Source organism: Podarcis pityusensis (assembly GCF_964106645.2).
Source record: "Podarcis pityusensis genome assembly, chromosome: 3".
NCBI classification, from domain to species: Eukaryota; Metazoa; Chordata; class Lepidosauria; order Squamata; family Lacertidae; genus Podarcis; species Podarcis pityusensis.
The window spans coordinates 18,427,055-18,447,986 of record NC_138026.1 but is presented as its reverse complement, the minus strand read 5'-3'; the positions used below and the strand labels follow the sequence as shown (position 1 = coordinate 18,447,986).

The following is a 20,932-nucleotide window of genomic DNA, read 5'->3' as shown; positions in this document are numbered from 1 at the left end:
AAGCTTATCAACTGGACAAATAAGAAGCAACCAAAAAACGAGCACAACGCATTCAAGAGGTTTGTTTATTTATGTTGAACAGAGTTGTACAACCTCATACCCTGTTGTTGTTGTTGTTACTATTAAGTTGTGGGTGAACATATCAGACAACACAGCGATTCTTCAAACAGCTCTTGTTTATTCACAGGCCAGAACTGAACTGAAGGGTTCAGCCAACCTGCTTATATAGAGCTCCACTACAACGCAACTGTAACAACTTTCTGTAACTATCCAATCACTGAACGTCACTTTCAATCCCTTATTTGCATATGTGGACCCGAGTGAAAACTATCTACAGTATCCCCCTGCTGGCCCAGGGTGAGAACTTCAGTACATAACAGATACTACCCTGCTTTTCTTAGGGGTAATGATATAATTCGCTAACCTATAACTCCGCCGCTAAAAAACGCATCCAGCGCTAAAGCAAACTATCATCTCACCAACTGCCAGCAGCAGACAGCAAATGACCGTCCACTTCACGCAACGGAGGGACGGAGGGGCGGAGACTTTTATTCCACAGCTTTTTTATCCAGCGATTGATAACGATCCCGAGATTGACTGCGATCGACCACGATCTCACGGGGATCTATCTATCAATCGCGGTCAACCATTTGGACATCTCTGACCTATCCTATTTTCATGTTTCTGGAGAGTGGATGTACCATGGGAAGAATGTGAGCTTATCATTTTGCATGGGGATTATTTGAACATCATTATGGCGCTGAATGAAGTCAGTGACTTGCATGTGATCTTTATCTGTTTATGACCTTTTGCACCTTTTAATGAGGGCATGGCCAAAACCTAAAAGGATGGGCATCCCGCATTTTAAAAACAGCTATTTCAGGTTTTGTTGTTGTAGTTTTTAAAAAAGCATCAGTACATCCCATAGAGATTCTGTGGTTGCAGCTAAACTCCCTTTGTACCAACCACCTGTTGCCATCTACTGGTCTTTAACCAGTAAAGCAACCAGATTTTACAAAACGTGACTACTATGTGTGTGTCATATACAGTGGTACCTCGGGTTAAGTACTTAATTCATTCCGGAGGTCCGTTCTTAACCTGAAACTGTTCTTAACCTGAAGCACCACTTTAGCTAATGGGGCCTCCTGCTGCCGCTGCGCCGCCAGAGCACGATTTCTGTTCTCAACGTGAAGCAAAGTTCTTAACCCGAGGTACTATTTCTGGGTTAGAGGAGTCTGTAACCTGAAGCGTATGTAACCTGAAGCGTATGTAACCCGAGGTACCACTGTACTATGTGTGTGTCACATATAGCTTCAAATTAAAGGTGCACAGGCATGCCTATTTAGTTAAAACAGAACTCATGGCCTTTCAGACATTACTGGACTCCCAATGCCCATCAGCCCTAGCCAGAGGTCAGGGATGATGGTCACCAACTGGGATGGCTTCTACAATAAGTAATGATGGCCACCAGCTTGGAAGGCATCCAAAGAGGGTTAGACAAATTCCTGGAGGATAAGGCTATCAATGACTCTTAGCCGTGTTGCTTATGTGCTATCTCCGCTATCAGTGGCAAGGGGCTGTCAGGAATGCAGTTTTATCCATAGGTCAGGAAACGGACTTGAGGCATGAAGTGCAATCAGCTTTTACTCACAAAAGTCAAAACACAACAAAGTTCATCTAGGCTAATCTGCCCTAGATGTTGCTGGGAGTAGCCCTCTCCTTCTGGACTCCTCCCAAGCAGCCGTAGACTCCAATGAGAGGGAGACAACGTCTTCTGGGCCCGTTTGGCCTGTTGCTCAGCAGTATTTTCTCACCAAAAAATATTTTCCAAAAGAGCCACTGTGGTATAGTGGTAAGAGCACTGGATTAAGACCTGGGAGACCAGAGTTCAAATTCCCAGTCAGCCCTGAAGTTTACTGGGCCAGTTACAGTCTTTCACAGTATTGTTGTAAGGATATATTTGGTGGAGAACCATGTGCACCTCTTTGAGCTCCTTGGAGGTAAGGTGGGATATAAAGGTAATACTAAATAAATAGTGTATAATACATGATTTTTATATTTGGAACAGCCTGCGAGGTAGGTTAGGCTGAAAAAGGGATTCCCCCTTTACCCAGTAAGTTTCATACCTGAGTGGGAATATAGGTCTGCTTTTATTTATAACTTTTTATTAGCCCAATGTTGGCTTCTGTATTGGCTCCAATGCTTTCCCCTTACATGTAAGGCTTTCTAACTTTCCTTGTTCATTCCACCATGCCTATTGTGCACAAGTTCATCTGCTGTCACCCACCTTGTGCTCCTACAGCTCTATGACTTTCCTTCTATTCTCATTGTAATAAAAAAAATTAAGGTCTTATATATATAATAAATGTTCATAAATGTACCAACCAAGCGCATACATAGATATGTGGACCACATGTCTGGAGCAGCACAGGAAGACCATCCTGAAACCATTTTGACTCCCAAACTGACCAAATGTTTTCTCTGCAAGGAGGGAGGGGGTGAGGGAACCTTCCCATTGTCTCAGGAATTGGGTAATCACCATCTCAAAGGAATGGGCAGACTACCAGGAAAGGCAATCAGATAAGGCATTACTGTATCAGATAACCTGGCAGACAGGAAAAACAACAACACTCAAATTTCTGTTGTAGATCATCTTTTCTGTGAAGTACGGTAGGTATGACGTTTGTGGGGGGTGGTCTTGGGTTACACCCCTTCTGTGATGTATGTATGATGTATGGAGGGGTGGTCTTGAGCTCCAGGGCAGGGAATTTAAAATGTCTATATAAGATCAGGCACACCTTTGTTCTGGGTCCTCCTCCTTTCTCGCGTGTGAGGGGAACCCCCTGTTGCAACAGCTTTAATAAAGATCAGGCTTGCTAGCTGCTTTGCTTCTCAATATTCTCTGGTTGGCCTCTGTTATTTTCTCCTACTGATAGGGAAGCCACTTAAGGACTCTATAGGGGCTCTTGGATACCCCATAAGGGAAGAAGGGCAGATTTTGTTTACAACATCATATGACATAAGGTTTGGTTTCACATTTTTAAATTTTGTCCTCTTGCGTTTCTTCTGTAGAGTCCTGGAATAGGAATGAACGTTTGTTCTCGCTGTGACCAAGATAAAGACAGCTGCTTAGCGATAACGGCAGCCACGTTAGGAACTCTTCCACCATTTAATCAACAACACCACCACATCTGACAATTTGTTCTGTCAAATGCTGACTCACTATTTCATAGATAATGATATGACTTATTTTCCTACATACATAAAAATGCAAGGCTGTCACCACGCAGCTCCCCTTGGAAGTTCTATAGTGCTGCATCACAACTCTCCCGTCGGGGCTGGAGAGAGGGGAGGAAAAGAGAAGGCAGGTTGCACAATGACATGAGAGTGAGGAGGGTGGGATACTAAGAGGGGTGAAATATACTCAGTCGCAAAGTGATTTCATGCTCTTTATTCAGCTCAGAGTGGTGAGGAGGAATGAATGAATGTCCCCGCAAAGTATCTGCTTTATATACATTATTTACACAATGGGCTGCACATGATTGGCTAATTCTGGAATTCTACTGTAAGCCAATCAGGTTGTGGATTCACTTATATCTGGAGCATGATTGGGTGGTTCCTGCCAACCAATCATAATGCTGTATTGTTCTAGGACCAATCAGACTGCTGCATTCTGAATCCTATTGTTCTAGGACCAATCAGACTGCTGCATTTTGGATCCTATTGTTCTAGGACCAATCAGACTGCTGCAGTTTGGATCCTATTCAACTCAGTACATAACAAGGGGGAAAGACAAGTTTTAAAATATCTGCAGGGAGGGAGGTAAATGACAGATTTAAACAATGGCAGAGGTTTGAGTAAAGCACTATGGAATGTAAGAGTGCTCAGCGTCCTTTATCTCTCTCACATGATGCAGCTGAGAGATGGAAGATGGAGAACTTTGAGTAAAGTAAGAAAAGAAGACACTGAAAGAGGGGGAAATGTCTGCTTTAAACAAATCAGATGTTTGAGTAATGCAGGGGTCGGCAAGGTTTATCTTGCCTGGGACGGATTGGTCCCGCGGAGATCCCTTTGTGGCTGGATCCTGCTTGCCTGTGATTTCCGGCGTCTGCGCAGACGTGATTTCCGGCACTGTGGAAACGAGTCCCTGCACCATGCTGCTCTGGTTTAGCGCAGTGCGCGAGTGGGCGGCTTGGTTCGGGGGCGGCTCATGGGCCGGTCAAACAACCTCCGCGGGCTGCTTCTGGCCCATAGGCCTTAGGTTGCTGACCCCTGGAGTAAAGCAATGCTGGAGGGACACCAAGGAACAGTTTGTCTAGCTCAGTATTCATTGGTAGCAGCTCTCTTGAGTTTCAGACATAGAACCTTTTGCCATCCCTACCTGGCAATTCCAGGGCTTGAATAAGTGCTCTTTTTTTCCTACCAGAAATGACATTCTGGGAATATATAGCAGAGGCACATGGATTACACCCTGTGATGTACAAAATAAAAGCAAGCTCAGTTGGTTACATGCTGATAACGCCAAGGTTGCAGGTTTGATCCCTGTATCGGAAAGCTGCATATTCCTATATTGTGCAGGGTTGGGCTAGATGATCCTCATGGTCCCTTCCAACTGTATGATACTATGAATTAAGGTACGTAGTTCCTGTGCCTGAGATCGCACCTCAGAGGAAAACCTCTGTGGAGTTGCTGCAGCAACCATTGCAGCAATTTTTTGCCTAGCTTACCAACAATTCCTCTTGCTTGCTTGAAGCAGCACTGAGGAGCTTCTCTAGAAAAGGCACCTGAGCTCTCTTTAAGAATTTATTACAGACCCCAGAAGCTGTTGCGCTATCCATCTGATAAAGAGCTGGCTGTAATATGCAATGATTTTTTTTATGGGATCAGAACAGCGTTGACTCATTCAATCTAGAGAGGATAGGCCAGCCAGACCAATATGATTTGTATCACAAACTTTGTCACTTGCTGAAGACAACCAGATGAGAAAGAATCCATTTGCTACGATGTTGTAGTACACTCATATATTGTCAGCAGTTTACGATTTGCACCAACCACAAACCTTGACTTCATTAGTTAATGAAACGGAAGTGGCTATACAGATCTTATTTACTGAGTTGAAAATAAAGAGCATGAAATCCACTCTCGACTCTGAGTATATTTCAGATCTCATCATCAAGGAAACAGAGGTGGGTTGTGACCTTGACTGTGACCTAAATATCATAGCTATATGGAAACAGTGGCGTCTGTTGCCTCTGGAAAGTGTGTGTGTACTGCAGGCCACACACCCCTGCCCTGCTAAAGTCATTCTGTCTACACATGGAAACTTCTCCTAAGAGCCATGAGAGTTAAATGTTCAGAGGAAGCATATCTCTGAACAGCAGTTGTGGGCTTGCTGCACAATGGGAACAACGGACGGAGGAGGCCAGCTGTAGAGGCAGCATTGGATCTGCCGTCTCTAGGGACGCTGCCGCCCGAGGCAGTCGCCTCACCTTGCCTGATGAATGGGCCAGTCCCCATGAGCGGTTTCGGTGCTGGTTTTGAGCATGACGGTTTCAAAGAACCGCAACTGAGAAGGTGCATTGCATTTGCTGGAGTCCCCGCCTCCCCGCCCCCCAAATCGTTCCCACGCATTTGAACGGTTGCCATTGCGAGGTGGCGGACTCTCCTTCTTCGGAGGCTTTTAAGCAGAGGGTGGATGGCCGCCTGTCATGGATGCTTTAGCAGAGATTCCTGCATTTCAGGAGGCTGGACTAGATGACCCTAGGGGGAGTTCCTCCTAACACTAGGATTTGCAACGGGACCAGGGAACGCGGACGAGAATGCCCGCTGGACGTGCCCACAGAGAACCGGAAGTATTGAGCACCGGCTCGTTTTCACCACCTCTTTGGTTTTACAATGCCTTTGTGCTTGGGAGGCCGTTCCTCCTCCCCTCCCCTTTCGCACCTTGTGCGCAGGCGCAAAGCGCGCGCCGCGCAGGTTGGGCGGCGACGCACGCGGCTCCCGATACGCTCTCTTTCCTCCTTCCCTCCCTCCCTCCCGGCGTCGACGGACGGACGGGCCGGCGGCGCGCATGCGCCGTAGCGCGTTGCCGTTGCCGCCGCCGTTGCTGCTGTGTATGCCCGTCCCTCTCTTTCTCTCAGTCGCTCGCCATGTTGTTGTGAGTCTCCCTCACGGCGGCGAGGGTGGAGGAGGGGGAGGGACCACGACGGCGGCGGCGGGGGGAGGAGGAGGAGGGGGAGGCGGGAAGGCGTCGGGGTGGCTGGGTAATTATAGGTGAAGGTGTACCCGGAGGAAGGAGGAGGAGGAAGAGGAGGAGGAGGAGGAGGGAGCCCGCCCCCCCCCGTGTGTCCGTTACAGGCACACTAGCCCGTGAGTATTCGGCTGCTGAGGCGATGGGATGAGGTGGGTGGGGGAGGGGATGGAACGGCCCATGGAACGGCGGGGGGGGGAGCGCGATTGAGGGAGGAGCAGGAGGGCGAGTCCATTATTATCCTCGCCCGTCGCACGGTCGCTCACCCACGTCCTATTGTTTCAGACCCGGGGATTGGAGTATTTTGGGGGGGGGGGGACACAGACAGACAAGGAGACGAGGCCGCTGCTGCTGCAGCTGCTCCGGGCCTGAGCGCACGTCTTCGGTGCCCTCTGTCTCCACCCCCCCCCCACACCAACCTCTTTCTCCGGCCCTCCCTTTGTGTTGGCGAGCACTAGGCCCGTCGGGCAGGCCCTCGCTGCTGGAGGCGGCGGGGAAGCCATAGGGGAAAGCGGGGTGGAAAGAGAGGAGGAGGAGAAGAAAGGAGGGCGCCTGTGTGGGTGTGGTGCTTGCTTGCTTCCTTGCTTGCTTGGAAGCAAAGAGAGGAAGGAGTCAATATGGTGCTGAGGGCGACGTCTGCACGGCGGGCGGGCTGCTGTGTCCTGATCCGGGCAGCTCCGTCTCCTGCTTGTTTTGTTTCGCCCTCTCCGTTTTAAAACGTCTCGTTTTGCTTCGTCTCTGCCAAGCGGGGAGTTCGAGACAAGCGAGAAAGATAATTTTGGAAGTGGGTGGGGCAGTGTGTTGTGAAAGAAGGGGGATTGTAAGAGGGATCCCCCCCCCTGTTTTTGGTATTGGGGTGGGGGAGAAATATTTCCGTTTCTCCTCTTTAACAGAGAGGGTTAGGGGAATGAATAGGGTTTGTGTAGGTTTGCCCCCCCCATCGTGTTTGAAGGCCTGCTATTGTGGGGCAGCAAAGAGGCGAGAGGGGTTTTTTTGGAGGTGCCAGCCAAAGGACTGTTAACCACAGCAAAGAACACGAAGCAAAAAGGTTAAATCTTTGCCTGCAGAAACTGGTCTGACACGCTCAGCCTAATTTGGTGAGCCTTCTGCTGTGGGACTAACATAGTAGCGAGGAGGCTCTGAACTGTGGGGTGTTTTACGGAAAGTGGGTATCGTGGATGGGTGCTTGTTGTGGTGTTGGTTCCTTCTAGCCAGGGGACTGTATTTGATGGATTGGTAACCTGAGAAAGGAGAGAGATGTAACAAAAGGGTGCACAGAAGGGAAATGGCAACTGAAGAAGTGGAGATGGTAAACAGGAACATTCTTCTGTTACACTGGCTCAAGGGGAGGGTGTGCAAAGGAAATATGTAGACTTACTTATTGCACAGTATGTCTTAAAACATTCATTGACATAGTAATCCTGGTTCTGTGGGTTTTGTCAGTTCTCCCTGTAGAAGAAAGAGTCTGGATGCCCCTTGTATAGTGTACACGTGATTCCAGGTGAGGAAATAGGTTACAAATTGATGGGATTCTCTTGATTGGAAGACGCTTGAGAAGGTGTTTGGATCTGCTGGAAGCATCCATGTGGCTTAAAGTGTGAGTCCTTGGGATTTGTTGAAAGGCCAGCCAAAGAGATGCCACAGGGAATCTGGAACATGGTGACTTGGAAATTAGTCTAGTTAGGAAGAATTTGTGAGGTGAACTTATTTTGGTGTCTGGGGAAGAAAAACTTAGCACGTCTCTGTGGGAGGATCAGCAAGAAGTGTGGTGAAGGCCACAAGAGAAGTCAGCAAAACAGAAACTAGTGTGGGGGAACTGTGAACAAGTTTGGTTATTGGAGGTATGGTAAGATGCTGAGTAGAAAAAAGGGAAAGAGTCGGATATGCAAGACACGTGGTGGTCATACAGGCAGATTTTCTCTTGTTCAGTAGAAGGTTTGAATAATGTGCCTTAGGAAAAAATGTAAATATAGTATCTGTGTGAGGAAGCAGTTTGCATGAAATGAGTAACTGACATTTGATTATACATTCTGGTAAATGTGGTTTCACATACAGCGTTTCCCCCCTTTTAGTCTTTAAGGAAACAGTTTTTTAGGTAGGGTATGTGAGTTTAAGTGTTGACTTCCTCTGCAGCAAATTATATTGGAGCATGCAACTTTTCAGACCTATCAGTGCATTATACATTTCTGTTGTATATTGAGGAGGACTAATTGACAGTCTGTTCATTTTTATTAAGCATGATAAACAAGCATATGTTCTAGTGTATTTAACACTGTAATGAGTTTTGAGAATACTTTTCCTCCCAATTCCAGATCAGTGATAGGAAGGTAAAATTCCAGAGTTTAAAAGAAATATTTTAAAATAAATAAATACGGTAGCTTTGATTCTCTGGCAGGTGGTGAATCTTTTTGGCTCCATGGGACAGATCCTTATCAGAATCAACCCTGTGGGACAAATTTGACAGGTAGGTGGGGCCACCCACCTCTCAATCAAATGTCATGATGAGGTCATGTTCAAGGTGCTTTGAAGTACAGACTTCAAAACAACTTGGAAGGTGCTGCTGAATCAGAAAGGGGTTTATGACCTATATGCAAAAAAAAAAAACCAACAACAATCTTCTGGAGACAGTAAGGCGGCTTCCTCAGAAGGCCTCTAACATTTCAGCTCCTGGAACGAAGGAACCTCTGTGCCTTCTGTCCACTACTTTGCCACAGGAAACAATGGAAGAGACTGAAAGGAGCTTACCTGGGTGCTTTTCTAATTTCCTTCCCAAATACATATGCATACTTTTTGAGTCCTTCCTGCTGCTGCTGGTGCACACCGAGAGGCAAGAGTGAGAGAGTGCCAACTGACTGGCTGCCACAAGGAATGCACAGTATGCAGAAGGCAAAAGCAACTATTCAGAAATGAGCAGCAAGAAAGGGAACAGTTGATACTACACACTTGAGGAGCAGCCTGTCTGTCCAGGGGCAAAGCAAACAGCACCAAGAGCCCAAAATTTTACTGTTGCTGCAGCAACTTTGAAATGGGCAGGCCATGCCTACAATGGACTATTTTCTCCCCTCTCAGCGGGGGAGGAATTTCCTGCAAAAATGGAGAGTGGAGGAGCCTTTGTTTTAACAGGGAACGTGTTTGCAGTGAAATCCTCTGCTAAAACGGATGTTTGTTTTCTTTGTTTTAGCAAACGCCTTCTTGATTTAGAAATTATCTCTGCTCATTATGTGATGTCATAAATAATGCAAATTGGTAGGTTTGGTTTGGGCAAAATGGCTTCACTGGCCAAGATAGGCCTATAGCCCAAAGGTTCTCTGGTTTGTTCCATAAACATCTGAACTAGATGGGTGGCACTTAATGTCTCTGTAGATGTTTCCTAAACTTAACACCAGCATATGTGAAGAAGCTTAAGTATAAGGATGCTCAAGCAAGAGGAGTTCCCTTCCATCTTCCTTTGAAATCTCATGAGCCCCTCAGAAAACTTCATTAGGAACCGTCCACAACAGCATGGAATTGCCACATTGTACCAGTGTTCACTTGTATTGTTGCATACTGTTCTCAGTCTGGGAAATGGCTTTTTAGGAATAGAGTGGGAAAGGCCTCTTGTGGAAACATCCTCATGCTTGCTGTTTTCTAGATTAAGCTTTATAGGAAACATGGCATAATCTCTAGTCCACATTGAAAAACTATTTTCAGGGTGTGATCCTATATGCCTCTCATGCTGGGGGGTGAGAGTGAGCAGCCATTGTTATGTTGGTGCAGCTACCATTGCATCTTATATGGGGTCAGCCCCATACATGAGAGAGGAAAAAACTGCTCTGGAAAATGCACCATGGAATAACATACAATTGAGCAATATTTTGTCCTTGGCAATATTGCCAGTATCCACTAATCATGGGTTGTTGTAGTACTGACCCCCATACCACTCTTATGATTGAGGGAGTCAGTGCACTGATGGTGATACATGCCTCAGAACAGTCTTCTACCAATCTATACACACTGATGTTACCGTTCCTCCTCAGGCAGGTGTTTGTGTCTCATTATGTTGCATACTGCTCAAAATAATTGTATTTAATCACGCACAAGGGGAATGAAGGACAGGCTGCTGAGTATAGTACCTGCATTGTCCCATTGGCAGGAGATCTGCAGAGAGGACTCCTGTCCCTCCTCGCTCCCAGGATTCAAGACACACTGTGGGAGAAAATAAATATTTGCCAAAGGGAGAACAGGAAGAACCAAGACAGAAACCATGGTATGCCACAACCACACACTGATAGCAGACATCTGCAGCAATTCACTGCATTGGGCAGTGGTGGGAAATCTGGCTTTCCAGATGTTGTTGGACTGCAACTTCCATCAGACCCAGTCAGTGCAACCAGTGGTCAGGGATTATTTGGAGTTGCAGTCCAACATCATCTTGAAGGCCACAGGTTTTTCATTCCTGCCACATGGGGTTGGGAAAAAGGAGATTGGAGCAGTAGCTCCAGGTGGGGATAGGGGAGAAAATGGCCCCCTCACTGTTTACATGCTTTGTCTAGCAACAGTCATGTTACAGACACAAGAGGAAGCTCCTTCAAATTGAGGCAATTCTTCAAAAATTACAGAACAGTGCCTGCCTGGTCAGCCAGCAGGCAGGAAACAGATAGCATTGGGCTGCCTATGTCAAGACCCAGTTATGAACACCAGGTTCCTGTAGGTTGCAAGAGGAGCCCTGGTAAAGCAGCTGAAATTTCACATGCAGGAGATATTGTGTTCAAATTCAGGTATCACTAGAAAAGGAAAGGGACTTTGACATTCAGGAACATCTGAACCAATATGCATGAGCACTGAATAGTCCCGTACACCTTTTGACTGATGCTTTCCCCCTCTAAACTGGGTGCTTCTATACACCCTTGTATCAGCACTTACCCCACAGTGCACCCTGAGTGGCATGTCCTCTTGCAGTCCTGGGAACCTGATTGATCAGAGAGTAGAGGGTCTCTGGCTCTGGCCACTGGTAGTAACAAGCTACATGTCCCACCCTGAGTCCAGCTGAAGCTAGATTGCATCTGGGGATGGAAAAGGTGTCCCTAGCTACCAATCCCGAACAAGAAAGGAACAGTGCACATGGGAAAGTCATAGCACTAGCACCCTTACGGCACTCCATTTAGGAATATATTCACCTTTGACATAACTTTTGCACATAACCTGTGAGGAGCCTGCTTGGAAAACATATCATAGAGGAACAGCTGGGAGCATCCTGCTTACGGTTGACCATAATGACATGGGTCTCCTTTGTGGTACTGTGTGTTGGTGGGTCTTGTTCCATTGGGAGAGGACCTGTGGAGATAATAATAGGCAAGCAGCCTGTAGCTGGAACACCCTGACCTGGGCACACAAGTAGTAGGTGTTTTGAGGAAACAAGAAAGCTGAGCGGTGCCAGTTCAGTGTTCTGCCAGTACTCTTTCCTGGCCTTCCAACTCTCTGTGGAGGTGAGAGATTTCAGTGACTCTGGCAATAAACCCATTTGGATTGTAGTGGAACTCTTGTGTGCAGTGACAGTTCAGTCAGCTTCATATATCTGTTCTGTGATCTGTTAAGGCAAAATTGCTTGTGTGTTTGGCCGGCAGTAACGGTGGTTGGATTCTAGTGCCTGGGCTTTGCCAATGGAGAGGCTTGCCTGCATTTGGGAATGAGTGTTTTCCTTGAGTAGGTGACACTGCTCCCTTCTGGAAAAGAACTTGAGACAATGCAAACAGAAACAAGTAGTCTTCAACACTTGAATGGAAAGTACAATAGTTGTGATAGAAACTCAACAGGTAAGCTGATCCTAATAATGGATTTAGCACTAGCCCTTGTTTAGTGCTATGTGAACAGGCTGAGCCCCCTTCCACAGATGTGCATTTCCTCTTCCTTTCTTCAAACTCTTAACAATGTGGAGTTAGGTTAAAATAAGCCAACTTTACACTGTAGTTTGTGAAGCTGAATTGTTTAAACTGTGACAATAGATAATGGTAACTACACTTCCTAGTTAGCATGACACTGTAGTTGACAGTTGAAATGAGCTAAAAATGGAAGCAAAAGCTTCCCAACGCCTCTTGGCTTTGCGTTAGGAGGATGGGGAAGTGGAAGGAGGGTAAGCTTGTTAATGTAGCATGAAAAGACGTGGTTTAGCCCAAAATAACTACCAACATTTAAGTTCTAGGTGCTAGGTGACAAACAATAGGGGCTAGTGGCTGGGTTGAGCTTGCAGGAGCTGCTTGTTGTCATGCCCAGCTTGTGAGTTTCCCAGGAGCATGTGATGGCCACTGTTGGGGACAAAATGTTGGGCCAGTTGAACCCTTGATCTGGGTAAGATAATTGCATCATGGACTAATAAAATAATTTGTTGATGCACTCTTAGAACTTCTTTCTGCCATATTTGATAACTTCTAATAACGTGAGTTGCCAAAATCCTGGAGATTGAGATAGTTTAAGAAAGGGGTGGTTGGAGAAGAGAATCTGGGAAACCACAAACCAGTCTGAATTTGATATCAGGGAAGATATTAGAGTAAATTATAAAGCCATTAACTAGTAAGTGCCTTGTTAATAATGTAGTGGTTTGTAAAAGGTGGCATAGGTTTAACAATAATAAATTCTGCCACACAAACTGCATTTTTCTCTTTATTAGCTTAAAGGGTGTTGGCAAACTGGATGTAATGTATATTTCTCTCATTACGTTTTAGTTAGGAAACCGGGTAAATGTGAGTTAGATAATGATATTTTTGGAAAACTAGTCTCTTGAGTACTCTGTGCCAGAAAAAAACTGGAGGGAGAATTTTGAGTGAGAGCTCAGTCCTGGTACTTGTCTACATTTTAATGAAACCTAAACATTTTATGAAATCGAAACTCGTCAACATTTTATGGAACTTAAACAGCAGTGACTTAGATGAACAGGTAGAAGGATCCTGATCATATTTGCAGCAGATGACCCTGCTGGTAGGGATAGGTGACACCACAGAGGAAAGGAATAAAATTCAGAATTAATGTGAATCTGGACTGAGACTTTCCAGGAAAATCAACAGATATCAATGCAAAATTTTGCTATTACACAAAAGAAGATCAAATAAGCAGGTGCAGAATATTGAGTACCAGACTTGAGGATAATGCCTGTGAAATGGATTTCAGGATTGTATTTGATCACAAGCTAAACACAAGTCAACATGTGGGGCTGCAAAAAAGGCTGATGCTATTTTTAGGCTGTTTTAATAGAACTATAATTTCCAAGTCTTGAAGTGGCTGCACTTTATTCTGACCTCATTTGTAATCCTCCAGTCTTGGGCACTGCATTTGAAGATGGATGTAAATAAATTGTAATGGGCTTAGAGGTGGTTAGGAAGATCAGAAAATGTCCTTTGAAGAAAAGTTGAAATAACAGGGTATGTTTATTTGGAAGAGAACATGATGATAGCACAAGAGGCAAAGACTTGTCTTCTGCTGCCCTATAGTACAGAACTAACTATAATGGACTTAAGTTATAGGAGGGTAGATTTCAGTTTAACATGAGTAGAAATTTCTTGATGGTAGGAACAACTCGGCAAGAGGTCTGCCGAAATAGGATGGAACTTTTAGTGGTGAAATAATTTGCATGCAATGGGATTAGTCATAAATTGGTAGTTTCCACAGCTTTTGTTAATCCTAACAGTTACTTGGTAGAAAGGACTGTGGGCCAGATCCATATACAGATGTACCTTGGAAGTCAAACGGAATCTGTTCCGGAAGTCCGCTCGACTTCCAAAATATTTGACTTCCAAGGTGTGCCTTCCGATTGGCTGCAGGAGCATCCTGCAGCCAATCGGAAGCCACACCGGACTTTCGGCTTCCTAAAGTCTTTTGAAAAACAGAACAATCACTTCCGTTTTTTGATTGTTTGGGAGCCGAAACATTTGAGTTTACAGGCGTTCGGCTTCCGAGGTTCCACTGTATGCCATAGGTCAGATTTAACCTGCAGGCTGGTAGTTGCCTACCCTCAGTCTAAATCACTAAGCATGAATTTCTAGGATTTTTCTATATGTGTCTTATTAATTTTGGTCTATCGCGGTTCCCTTTTAGTAATTCCAGAAAAAGGAGATTTACATGTTCCCTATGCTCTTACTTTCACATTTGTTTTGTGTGAGATAAAATACAATAAAAAAGGTAATTTTATTACTCCTTAAAAAAAATTCAGTCATTTCTGAAAATTTTAGACCATTTGGAATAAAGATTTGTATAAAGATGAGTGCTTTACTGAACAGTGGGCAGTATCCAAGGCTCCCATTGCACATACACATCTCCTCTGCAGACCCCCCCCCCCGCCCTCAGAATTGGCTCAGGGGGATTTGGGGACTCTTCGAAGTAGTTTTTTTGTAGCGTGGTGTGGGGAGTGGAAATAGAAGTGCCGCTACATCAATGAAACTCTGCTGCTTTGAATACAGCCCACTTCTTGACTTTTATCTTTGAACAGACTATAGTTACAAAATTAAAAAGAAAATAATTTGAAACAAATAAAGCAATGGCATCTGTTGCAGAAGCCTGTTTTGTTGTTGCACTAAGTAGGCAGCAGACCAATTCATCAGTGTTACGGCTTTATGAACTATGTAACTAAGGTCAGTACAGTGGTTCTTCAGGTTACATACGCTTCAGGTTACAGACTCTGCTAACCCAGAAATAGTACCTCGGGTTAAGAACTTTGCTTCAGGATAAGAACAGAAATCGCACGGCGGTGGCGCAGCAGCAGCGGGAGGCCCCCATTAGCTAAAATGGTGCTTCAGGTTAAGAACAGTTTCAGGTTAAAAACGGACCTCCAGAACGAATTAAGTTCTTAACCTGAGGGACCACTGTAGTTGACTGGCATGCCAATCCTTTAGTGCTCTTAGGCTCCTATCCAGAGAGGAGAGCGAGGTTTAATTTTTATTTATTGATACATGGTGTATGAGTAACTACTTTGAGTTCCTGATTTGAAAGGTATGGCTTGTTGGAAGAATAGTTAAAAGCACTGCTTTTCTTCTAGAAAAAAGGTACCGGTACTCACCACAAAGTTGTTACAGTAAGTGCCGCACTTTTAATTAGTGCTTTTCTTCTAGGAAAAAAAGGTTGGTTCTACATACCCTTAAGTACCCCCCCACCAAAAAGCATTGGTTAGAAGATTGACAGGCAGCTGGATTAGAACATTTTTAGTATATTACCTTACATATTCTAGGGCAGGCATAGACAAAGTTGGCCCTCCATATGTTTTGAGACTACAATGCCCATCATTCCTGACCACTGGTCCTGTTAGCTAGGGATGATGGGAGTTGTAGTCCCAAAACATATGGCGGGCCGAGTTTGCCTATACCTGTTTCTAGGGTAACGTCGGACTTTTGTGTTGGGCTTCCAAAGAGAAGCCAGTGTTTCAGAGCAAACTCCCTGTTCCTTATAGTTTGGATTTTTAGTTTTGAAATCCTAATTATAAGAACTGCATATTTTACTCTCCTTCTGTGGAAAGCCTTTTACGTTATCAATCCTTTTTCTTTTTAGGTTTCTACATGGTATGAAATTACATGTGTCCTCCTAGGTATGAATGAAGTGTCCTGGCAGGAGACCAGAGGAATGATGCATGTGAACATTGGTCAGGAAACCAGAGGGGTTGAACAAGGGGTTACCTCAGCTGGAACAGTAGGTGGAACAACTTCAGGGCCCAATTCAGGTGGAACCAATCCTCACTCCATCCCTACATCTGCAGTGTCAGGTGCTTCCAGTGTCCAGGTACCCTTCAGTGGATGGTCTCAGGACGATGCCACAGTTGGATATGTCTTCCAGAGGCAGGCTGGTGAGCAACTGAGTGGCTACTTCAGTAAGCACCGTCGGCCCACAGGAGATAGCATTCATGTAGATCATTCGGTAGGTAGCTTATTTGTGTTTTGCTTATAGTTTCCCCCCCTTTAACTCATATCTTTCGGAAAGATATGTATAGGTTAATTTATCATAAGCACAGCATTTAATCATGGCTGTTGGAAGTTAAACTTCTCAGTGTAACTGACTTAAGGCGTGATACACATTAATATGAAAGTACCTAGTATTTTCCCCCTCAGGGATACTTTTAGTAGTTTTTAAAGTATTAGATTTCATGGCAGGTGGATAGGTGGTACCAAGTGGTTCATCTTGAGAAATCAAAGAAAAGTGACAGGATGAAATTAAAAATGAATTTTGCATGTAATCTTGCCTGTTACACTTATATCCTACATTCAGTACAGAATAAATTGATCATGATTAATTTCCATTGCATGATACTTAGCCATGGCTAACTGTTGCTGATTCACTGAATCTCAGTAATAACATCTACATTATAAGCTTATTGTACACAATCTTGCATCCTGTTGAATGTTATTTTTCTAATGCTTTGGAGACTCGCGATGCCACATCTGGGGTTGCATCTGCCTACCCTGATGTCTGTAAGTTGGACTGACGTTTTTATTTAGAGTTCTATGTGTACAGCAGGGGTAGGGAACCCTCCACATATTGTTGGGCCTACTTCTGACATCCCTGACCATTGGCTATACTGACTGAGGCTGTTGGAAATGTAGTCTGGAGAGCCCCAGGCCCACCACCCCGTGGTACAGCGAAAACATGTAGACTACAGCCACATGATCTGTACACTGAACTCTGGATTTACCTTTAGTCATGTTCATTAAATCCAGTGGCTGTACCTGCATAAAACTTAGTTGAATGCCACCCTTTCTCGTACTTTGTTTCAGCATGCCATGTTTATTGTAGTTGGCATTTTAGAAAGATTCCTTTAGTCTCTGGAACAGTTCAAGCACAGCTTGCTGCTGCTGCTTTGAGTTTACCTACTCAAGATGCGAATAATTTTTTCTTTAAATTCAGGATTATACTCCTAAAAGAGTTTCTTTGCTAATACCTGATAGGTCTGTACTGGCTGGATAACTCAGGGGTACTCATCTTCAACTTTCTTGCTGTAGAGGAAATTGTTTTTTCCATTGTAATTGTGTGGTTCCTGCAGAAACATCTATGACCGCATGAACAACTATACTTCCGGATAGGACAACTTATATAAATTATTTCCTATGAATAGCTTTATAGAGATCAGAATGGAATGTTTTCTAGGATCACATTCCCTTCTAGACAAACTTCCGAGGGCCATTTTTCAGTGGTGGGCATGTCTTGAGGCAAAAGTATGTAGAGCAATAAATGTACATTTGCCCTTGCACAGGAGGCAAGATGCTTCACACACTGCTCTGTCCTCCATCCAGAGAAGCAAAAGGCAGTATTGGAGTTCAAGGACACATTCCAGCTAGGCAGAAATGTTTGGTGTGAAGTGGAACTGGTGAGGTTTCCTGGGGAGATCTCCAAGGGTCAAGTAGAGGGGACACATTCCAGCCTTGGCTCTAAGGTTCCTCACCAGCTCTCTGGTTACTTAAGTAAACTTAGAAGATAGACTGAATTACTGTTCTGTAGTCCTGCAGATCACACTTCCTATTTATTCTCATTACTGTAACATGCTTTTGGCTTTTCCTTTGGTACGCAAATTGTTTGTATCTTGCAGAGTGCTGGAAATACTTAGAATAAAGAGAGTGCAAAAGGCACCATGCTTTCTGGAACATGACATGGTAACCAAGGACACAAAGTTGATTCTGAATTTAGTGTTTCAAGAGAAGACAAAGAGGGAAATAATTGACTTGTCAAAGAATTTTTTTCTGCATACTGATACATACCTTTGGAATGCAGTCTTTCTAAGAATCCTTGGTTTTAAAAGGTTCTGTCTTGCTCTGATTTTTCCTAACAAAGTTAAGAAAAGTTCATTATTTTTAATATTCATTTGTTGTTTTTACTATATAAAGGTATTGTAGTCTGGGGTAAAACTTACTTTCTTGCATGGATCTGTTTAGTGCTCTTAATTTTTTTTTATTGAGCTAGGTCCTAGCATTGTACAGTGGTACCTTGGTTTACATCCATAATCCATTTTGTAAACCAAAGCAGGTTGTAACCTAAGGCGTGCTTTCGCCAATGGGGCCTCCCCCCCCCCCAAAAAAAAACTGGTTGTACAGTGGTACCTCAGGTTACATTCGCTTCAGGTTACAGACTCCGCTAACCCAGAAATAGTACCTCGGGTTAAGAACAGAAAACATGCTCCGGCGGTGCAGCGCGGCAGCAGTGGGAGGCCCCATTAGCTAAAGTGGTTCTTCAGGTTAAGAACAGTTTCAGGTTAAGAACGGACCTCTGGAACGAATTAAGTACTTAACCCGAGGTACCACTGTAATAATAAAAAAATGGGTTGTAATCCAAAAAAAGGGACACACACTTCCGGGTTGACGTGGCTGTAATCCAAAACAGTTGTAATCCAAAGCGGTTGCAAACCAAGGTAGCACTGTAGTTAGTTTTCAGCGTTCATGTCTTTTTTTAAAAAAATATATTTTTATTAATTTTTACAATGCAAAATTATAAAAAATAAACATCCACTTTATCACCAATTCAGACTTTTTTGGACTTCCCTCAGCTCCTCTGAGAATCCTCCGTTTTAATCACTTCTTACACATTCCCTATTTAATATTGCCTTACGTTAATAACATATCCTAGTTTTCAGCGTTCATGTCTGTCTTGGATACAGTAGACGTCGAGTGATAAGTCAACATTAGTTTTGTGATTTAAGGGGGTCTTTTGTGAGGGTGAATAATGTTGGCTGTCACCCATAAAGCAAATTATGAACCTCTATCTAACCCCTATGTTAAAACATGTTTTTATGTAAAACTAGGATCAAAAATCTGATTTTGAAAGTTGTGTTAATGACACATCATCAAGTAAAAATTAGAATATATGGACAGTGTTGACCATGCTTCACAAGTAAAAAAAAAAAATCATCAAAAATTCTGCCCAGTAATATAGCCAGTGCTTCTGTAAAGTCTTCAAATGAAGTGTCCATGCATGGCTCTAAACAGTAATCCTGAATCTCAAAATTTGCTCCCAAGTGTCTAAGCCTATGCAAACTCTAGGGAAACCATGTGGGTTGCACAGCTAGAAAGTTGGGATTATGTTCCTCATTAGAGTAAAGTTACTTAGTTACAAACTAGGGTGCTGTAATTGTTTCTTCCAGTAGATGATGATGATGATTAGATATCCACGCTTGACCATGAGGTGGGTTACAGCAGTTGCACTGCAATATTTTTGTATGTAACCCTGTTTCTGTATACTAATAGCGAACTCATTCATCAAGTTCTGTTGCCTATGTAGCCAAGACAGCACCAGTAGTGACTAAGAGAGGTATTGGCATGCTCGGGCGAACTCTGAACTTTGCAGAAGTACAGAAAGCCTTAACACAGCGGGATGGAGCATGCATGGCTGGCACAGAATGCTAAATCTTTCTGCCTGAGAAGGGAAAAACAATGGAGGAGGGAGAGTGGAATGGAGTATCTCGGGGAAGGCATGGCTGGCTGCCTGGAACGTTGAACAAGAGCATACTGCTGTGCAGCTTGTGTTAGGTCAACGTGTAAATTACATTTTCCAATTGTAAATATTGAAAAGGGTGCTTTCAATGCCTTGCAAACAGGGTGTTATGGTATTCATCAACAAACCACAACCAGCAACCTGCACTTGTTCAGAGATGGGTAGATCAAACAGCTAGTGGATCTTAGCAGTTCAGATTTGCTCTTTATGAAGAGAAAAGGCAGCACTCTGTGTTGATTATCTTTTTAAGACTTCTAATGTTACTTGTGTCATGTCATCCTCCTTCCAGCTTCTTTGTTGCAGGAGCTAACTTTATGATCTGTTCTCTTGCACCTCATATAGGGTTGTCCTTTGAACACATGCTTTCTGTTCTTTAGCTCAGTTCTGATTCCTTCATCATTGTAGCAAATCCCTTACATGTCTTGGTGTTTGCCGGTCGAGCAATATAAATCAGTATCCTTCTTCACCATATTTTGGGGCTCAACCAGAGACATCAACTAGAGATCCAGTTCCTTATCTCAAGAGGTTGAGTTGCTGCTCTGGAAATGGACAATAGAGCCCACATCTCCTTCAGATTTTTCTCTGTGCCCATTGTTCTCCAAGCTAGTAGTGGGGGCACTGTCTCATTTTGCACCTTGAATATTTCAGCATTTTCACCTGGAGCTCAAAGTTCAAAATGATGACATTAACTCTATGTTGTGTTATAATAGCAACAGCAACAATAACCAGTATTTTTTGCATGACTGGGCAGCAGGTTTGCTATAATGATAGAATAGAAGATGACTACTTTACTAAAATGCTTGTTAATGAGAATCAATGTATTCAGGTTTTAATTTTCATTATACAGGCAATTGTAGGCATTCAGGTTATAGTCTTATTTTGTTGTTGTTGTTGATTACTGTTAACTCTGAATTTAATTTGGTGTTTTGAAAATAAACTAATGATGCAACAATTTGATTATAAAACATTGATTTGATTTGTGTAACTTTTAAACCCAGTAGTAAATTTACGTAATCAGCAGAGCGTTGAGTCTTGGGTCCTTGCTTTAAAAAAAATATATATCTGCTCACTGATGTTCCTTAACATTTGAATGTCACAGAGATAGCCAGTAAGTTGAATCCAGTTGTGCTGTTTGGTTAGTGGAAGAGCTTTTGATCCAGTGGACGCCTGTACTAATGGAATAGGAAGGAGGCAATTTACAGCAGCTTTCCCTACTTTCCCTCTGAAAATCTGCTCCAGGGTGTCAGAGTGTTG

At 43.8% G+C, this 20,932-nt stretch overlaps 1 protein-coding gene across 17 annotated transcripts in view; it reads left to right on the top strand.

Annotated features, from left to right (window-relative positions):
- The first annotated feature begins 6,138 nt into the window (after positions 1-6,138).
- The window catches only part of PUM2 (pumilio RNA binding family member 2), a 61,308-nt gene continuing 46,514 nt past the window's right edge, over positions 6,139-20,932 (top strand). For 5 of the 17 annotated variants that reach the window (XM_080998959.1, XM_080998971.1, XM_080998970.1 and 2 more), the window contains exon 1: positions 15,764-16,120. In XM_080998959.1, the coding sequence (XP_080855085.1) occupies positions 15,797-16,120 (324 nt within the window). In that variant the 5' untranslated portion in view covers positions 15,764-15,796. Of the gene's footprint in view, positions 6,158-6,209; positions 6,370-15,757; positions 16,121-20,932 lie in introns of those variants that run through there. The other 12 variants (XM_080998964.1, XM_080998973.1, XM_080998960.1 and 9 more) reach the window with 5 other exon arrangements.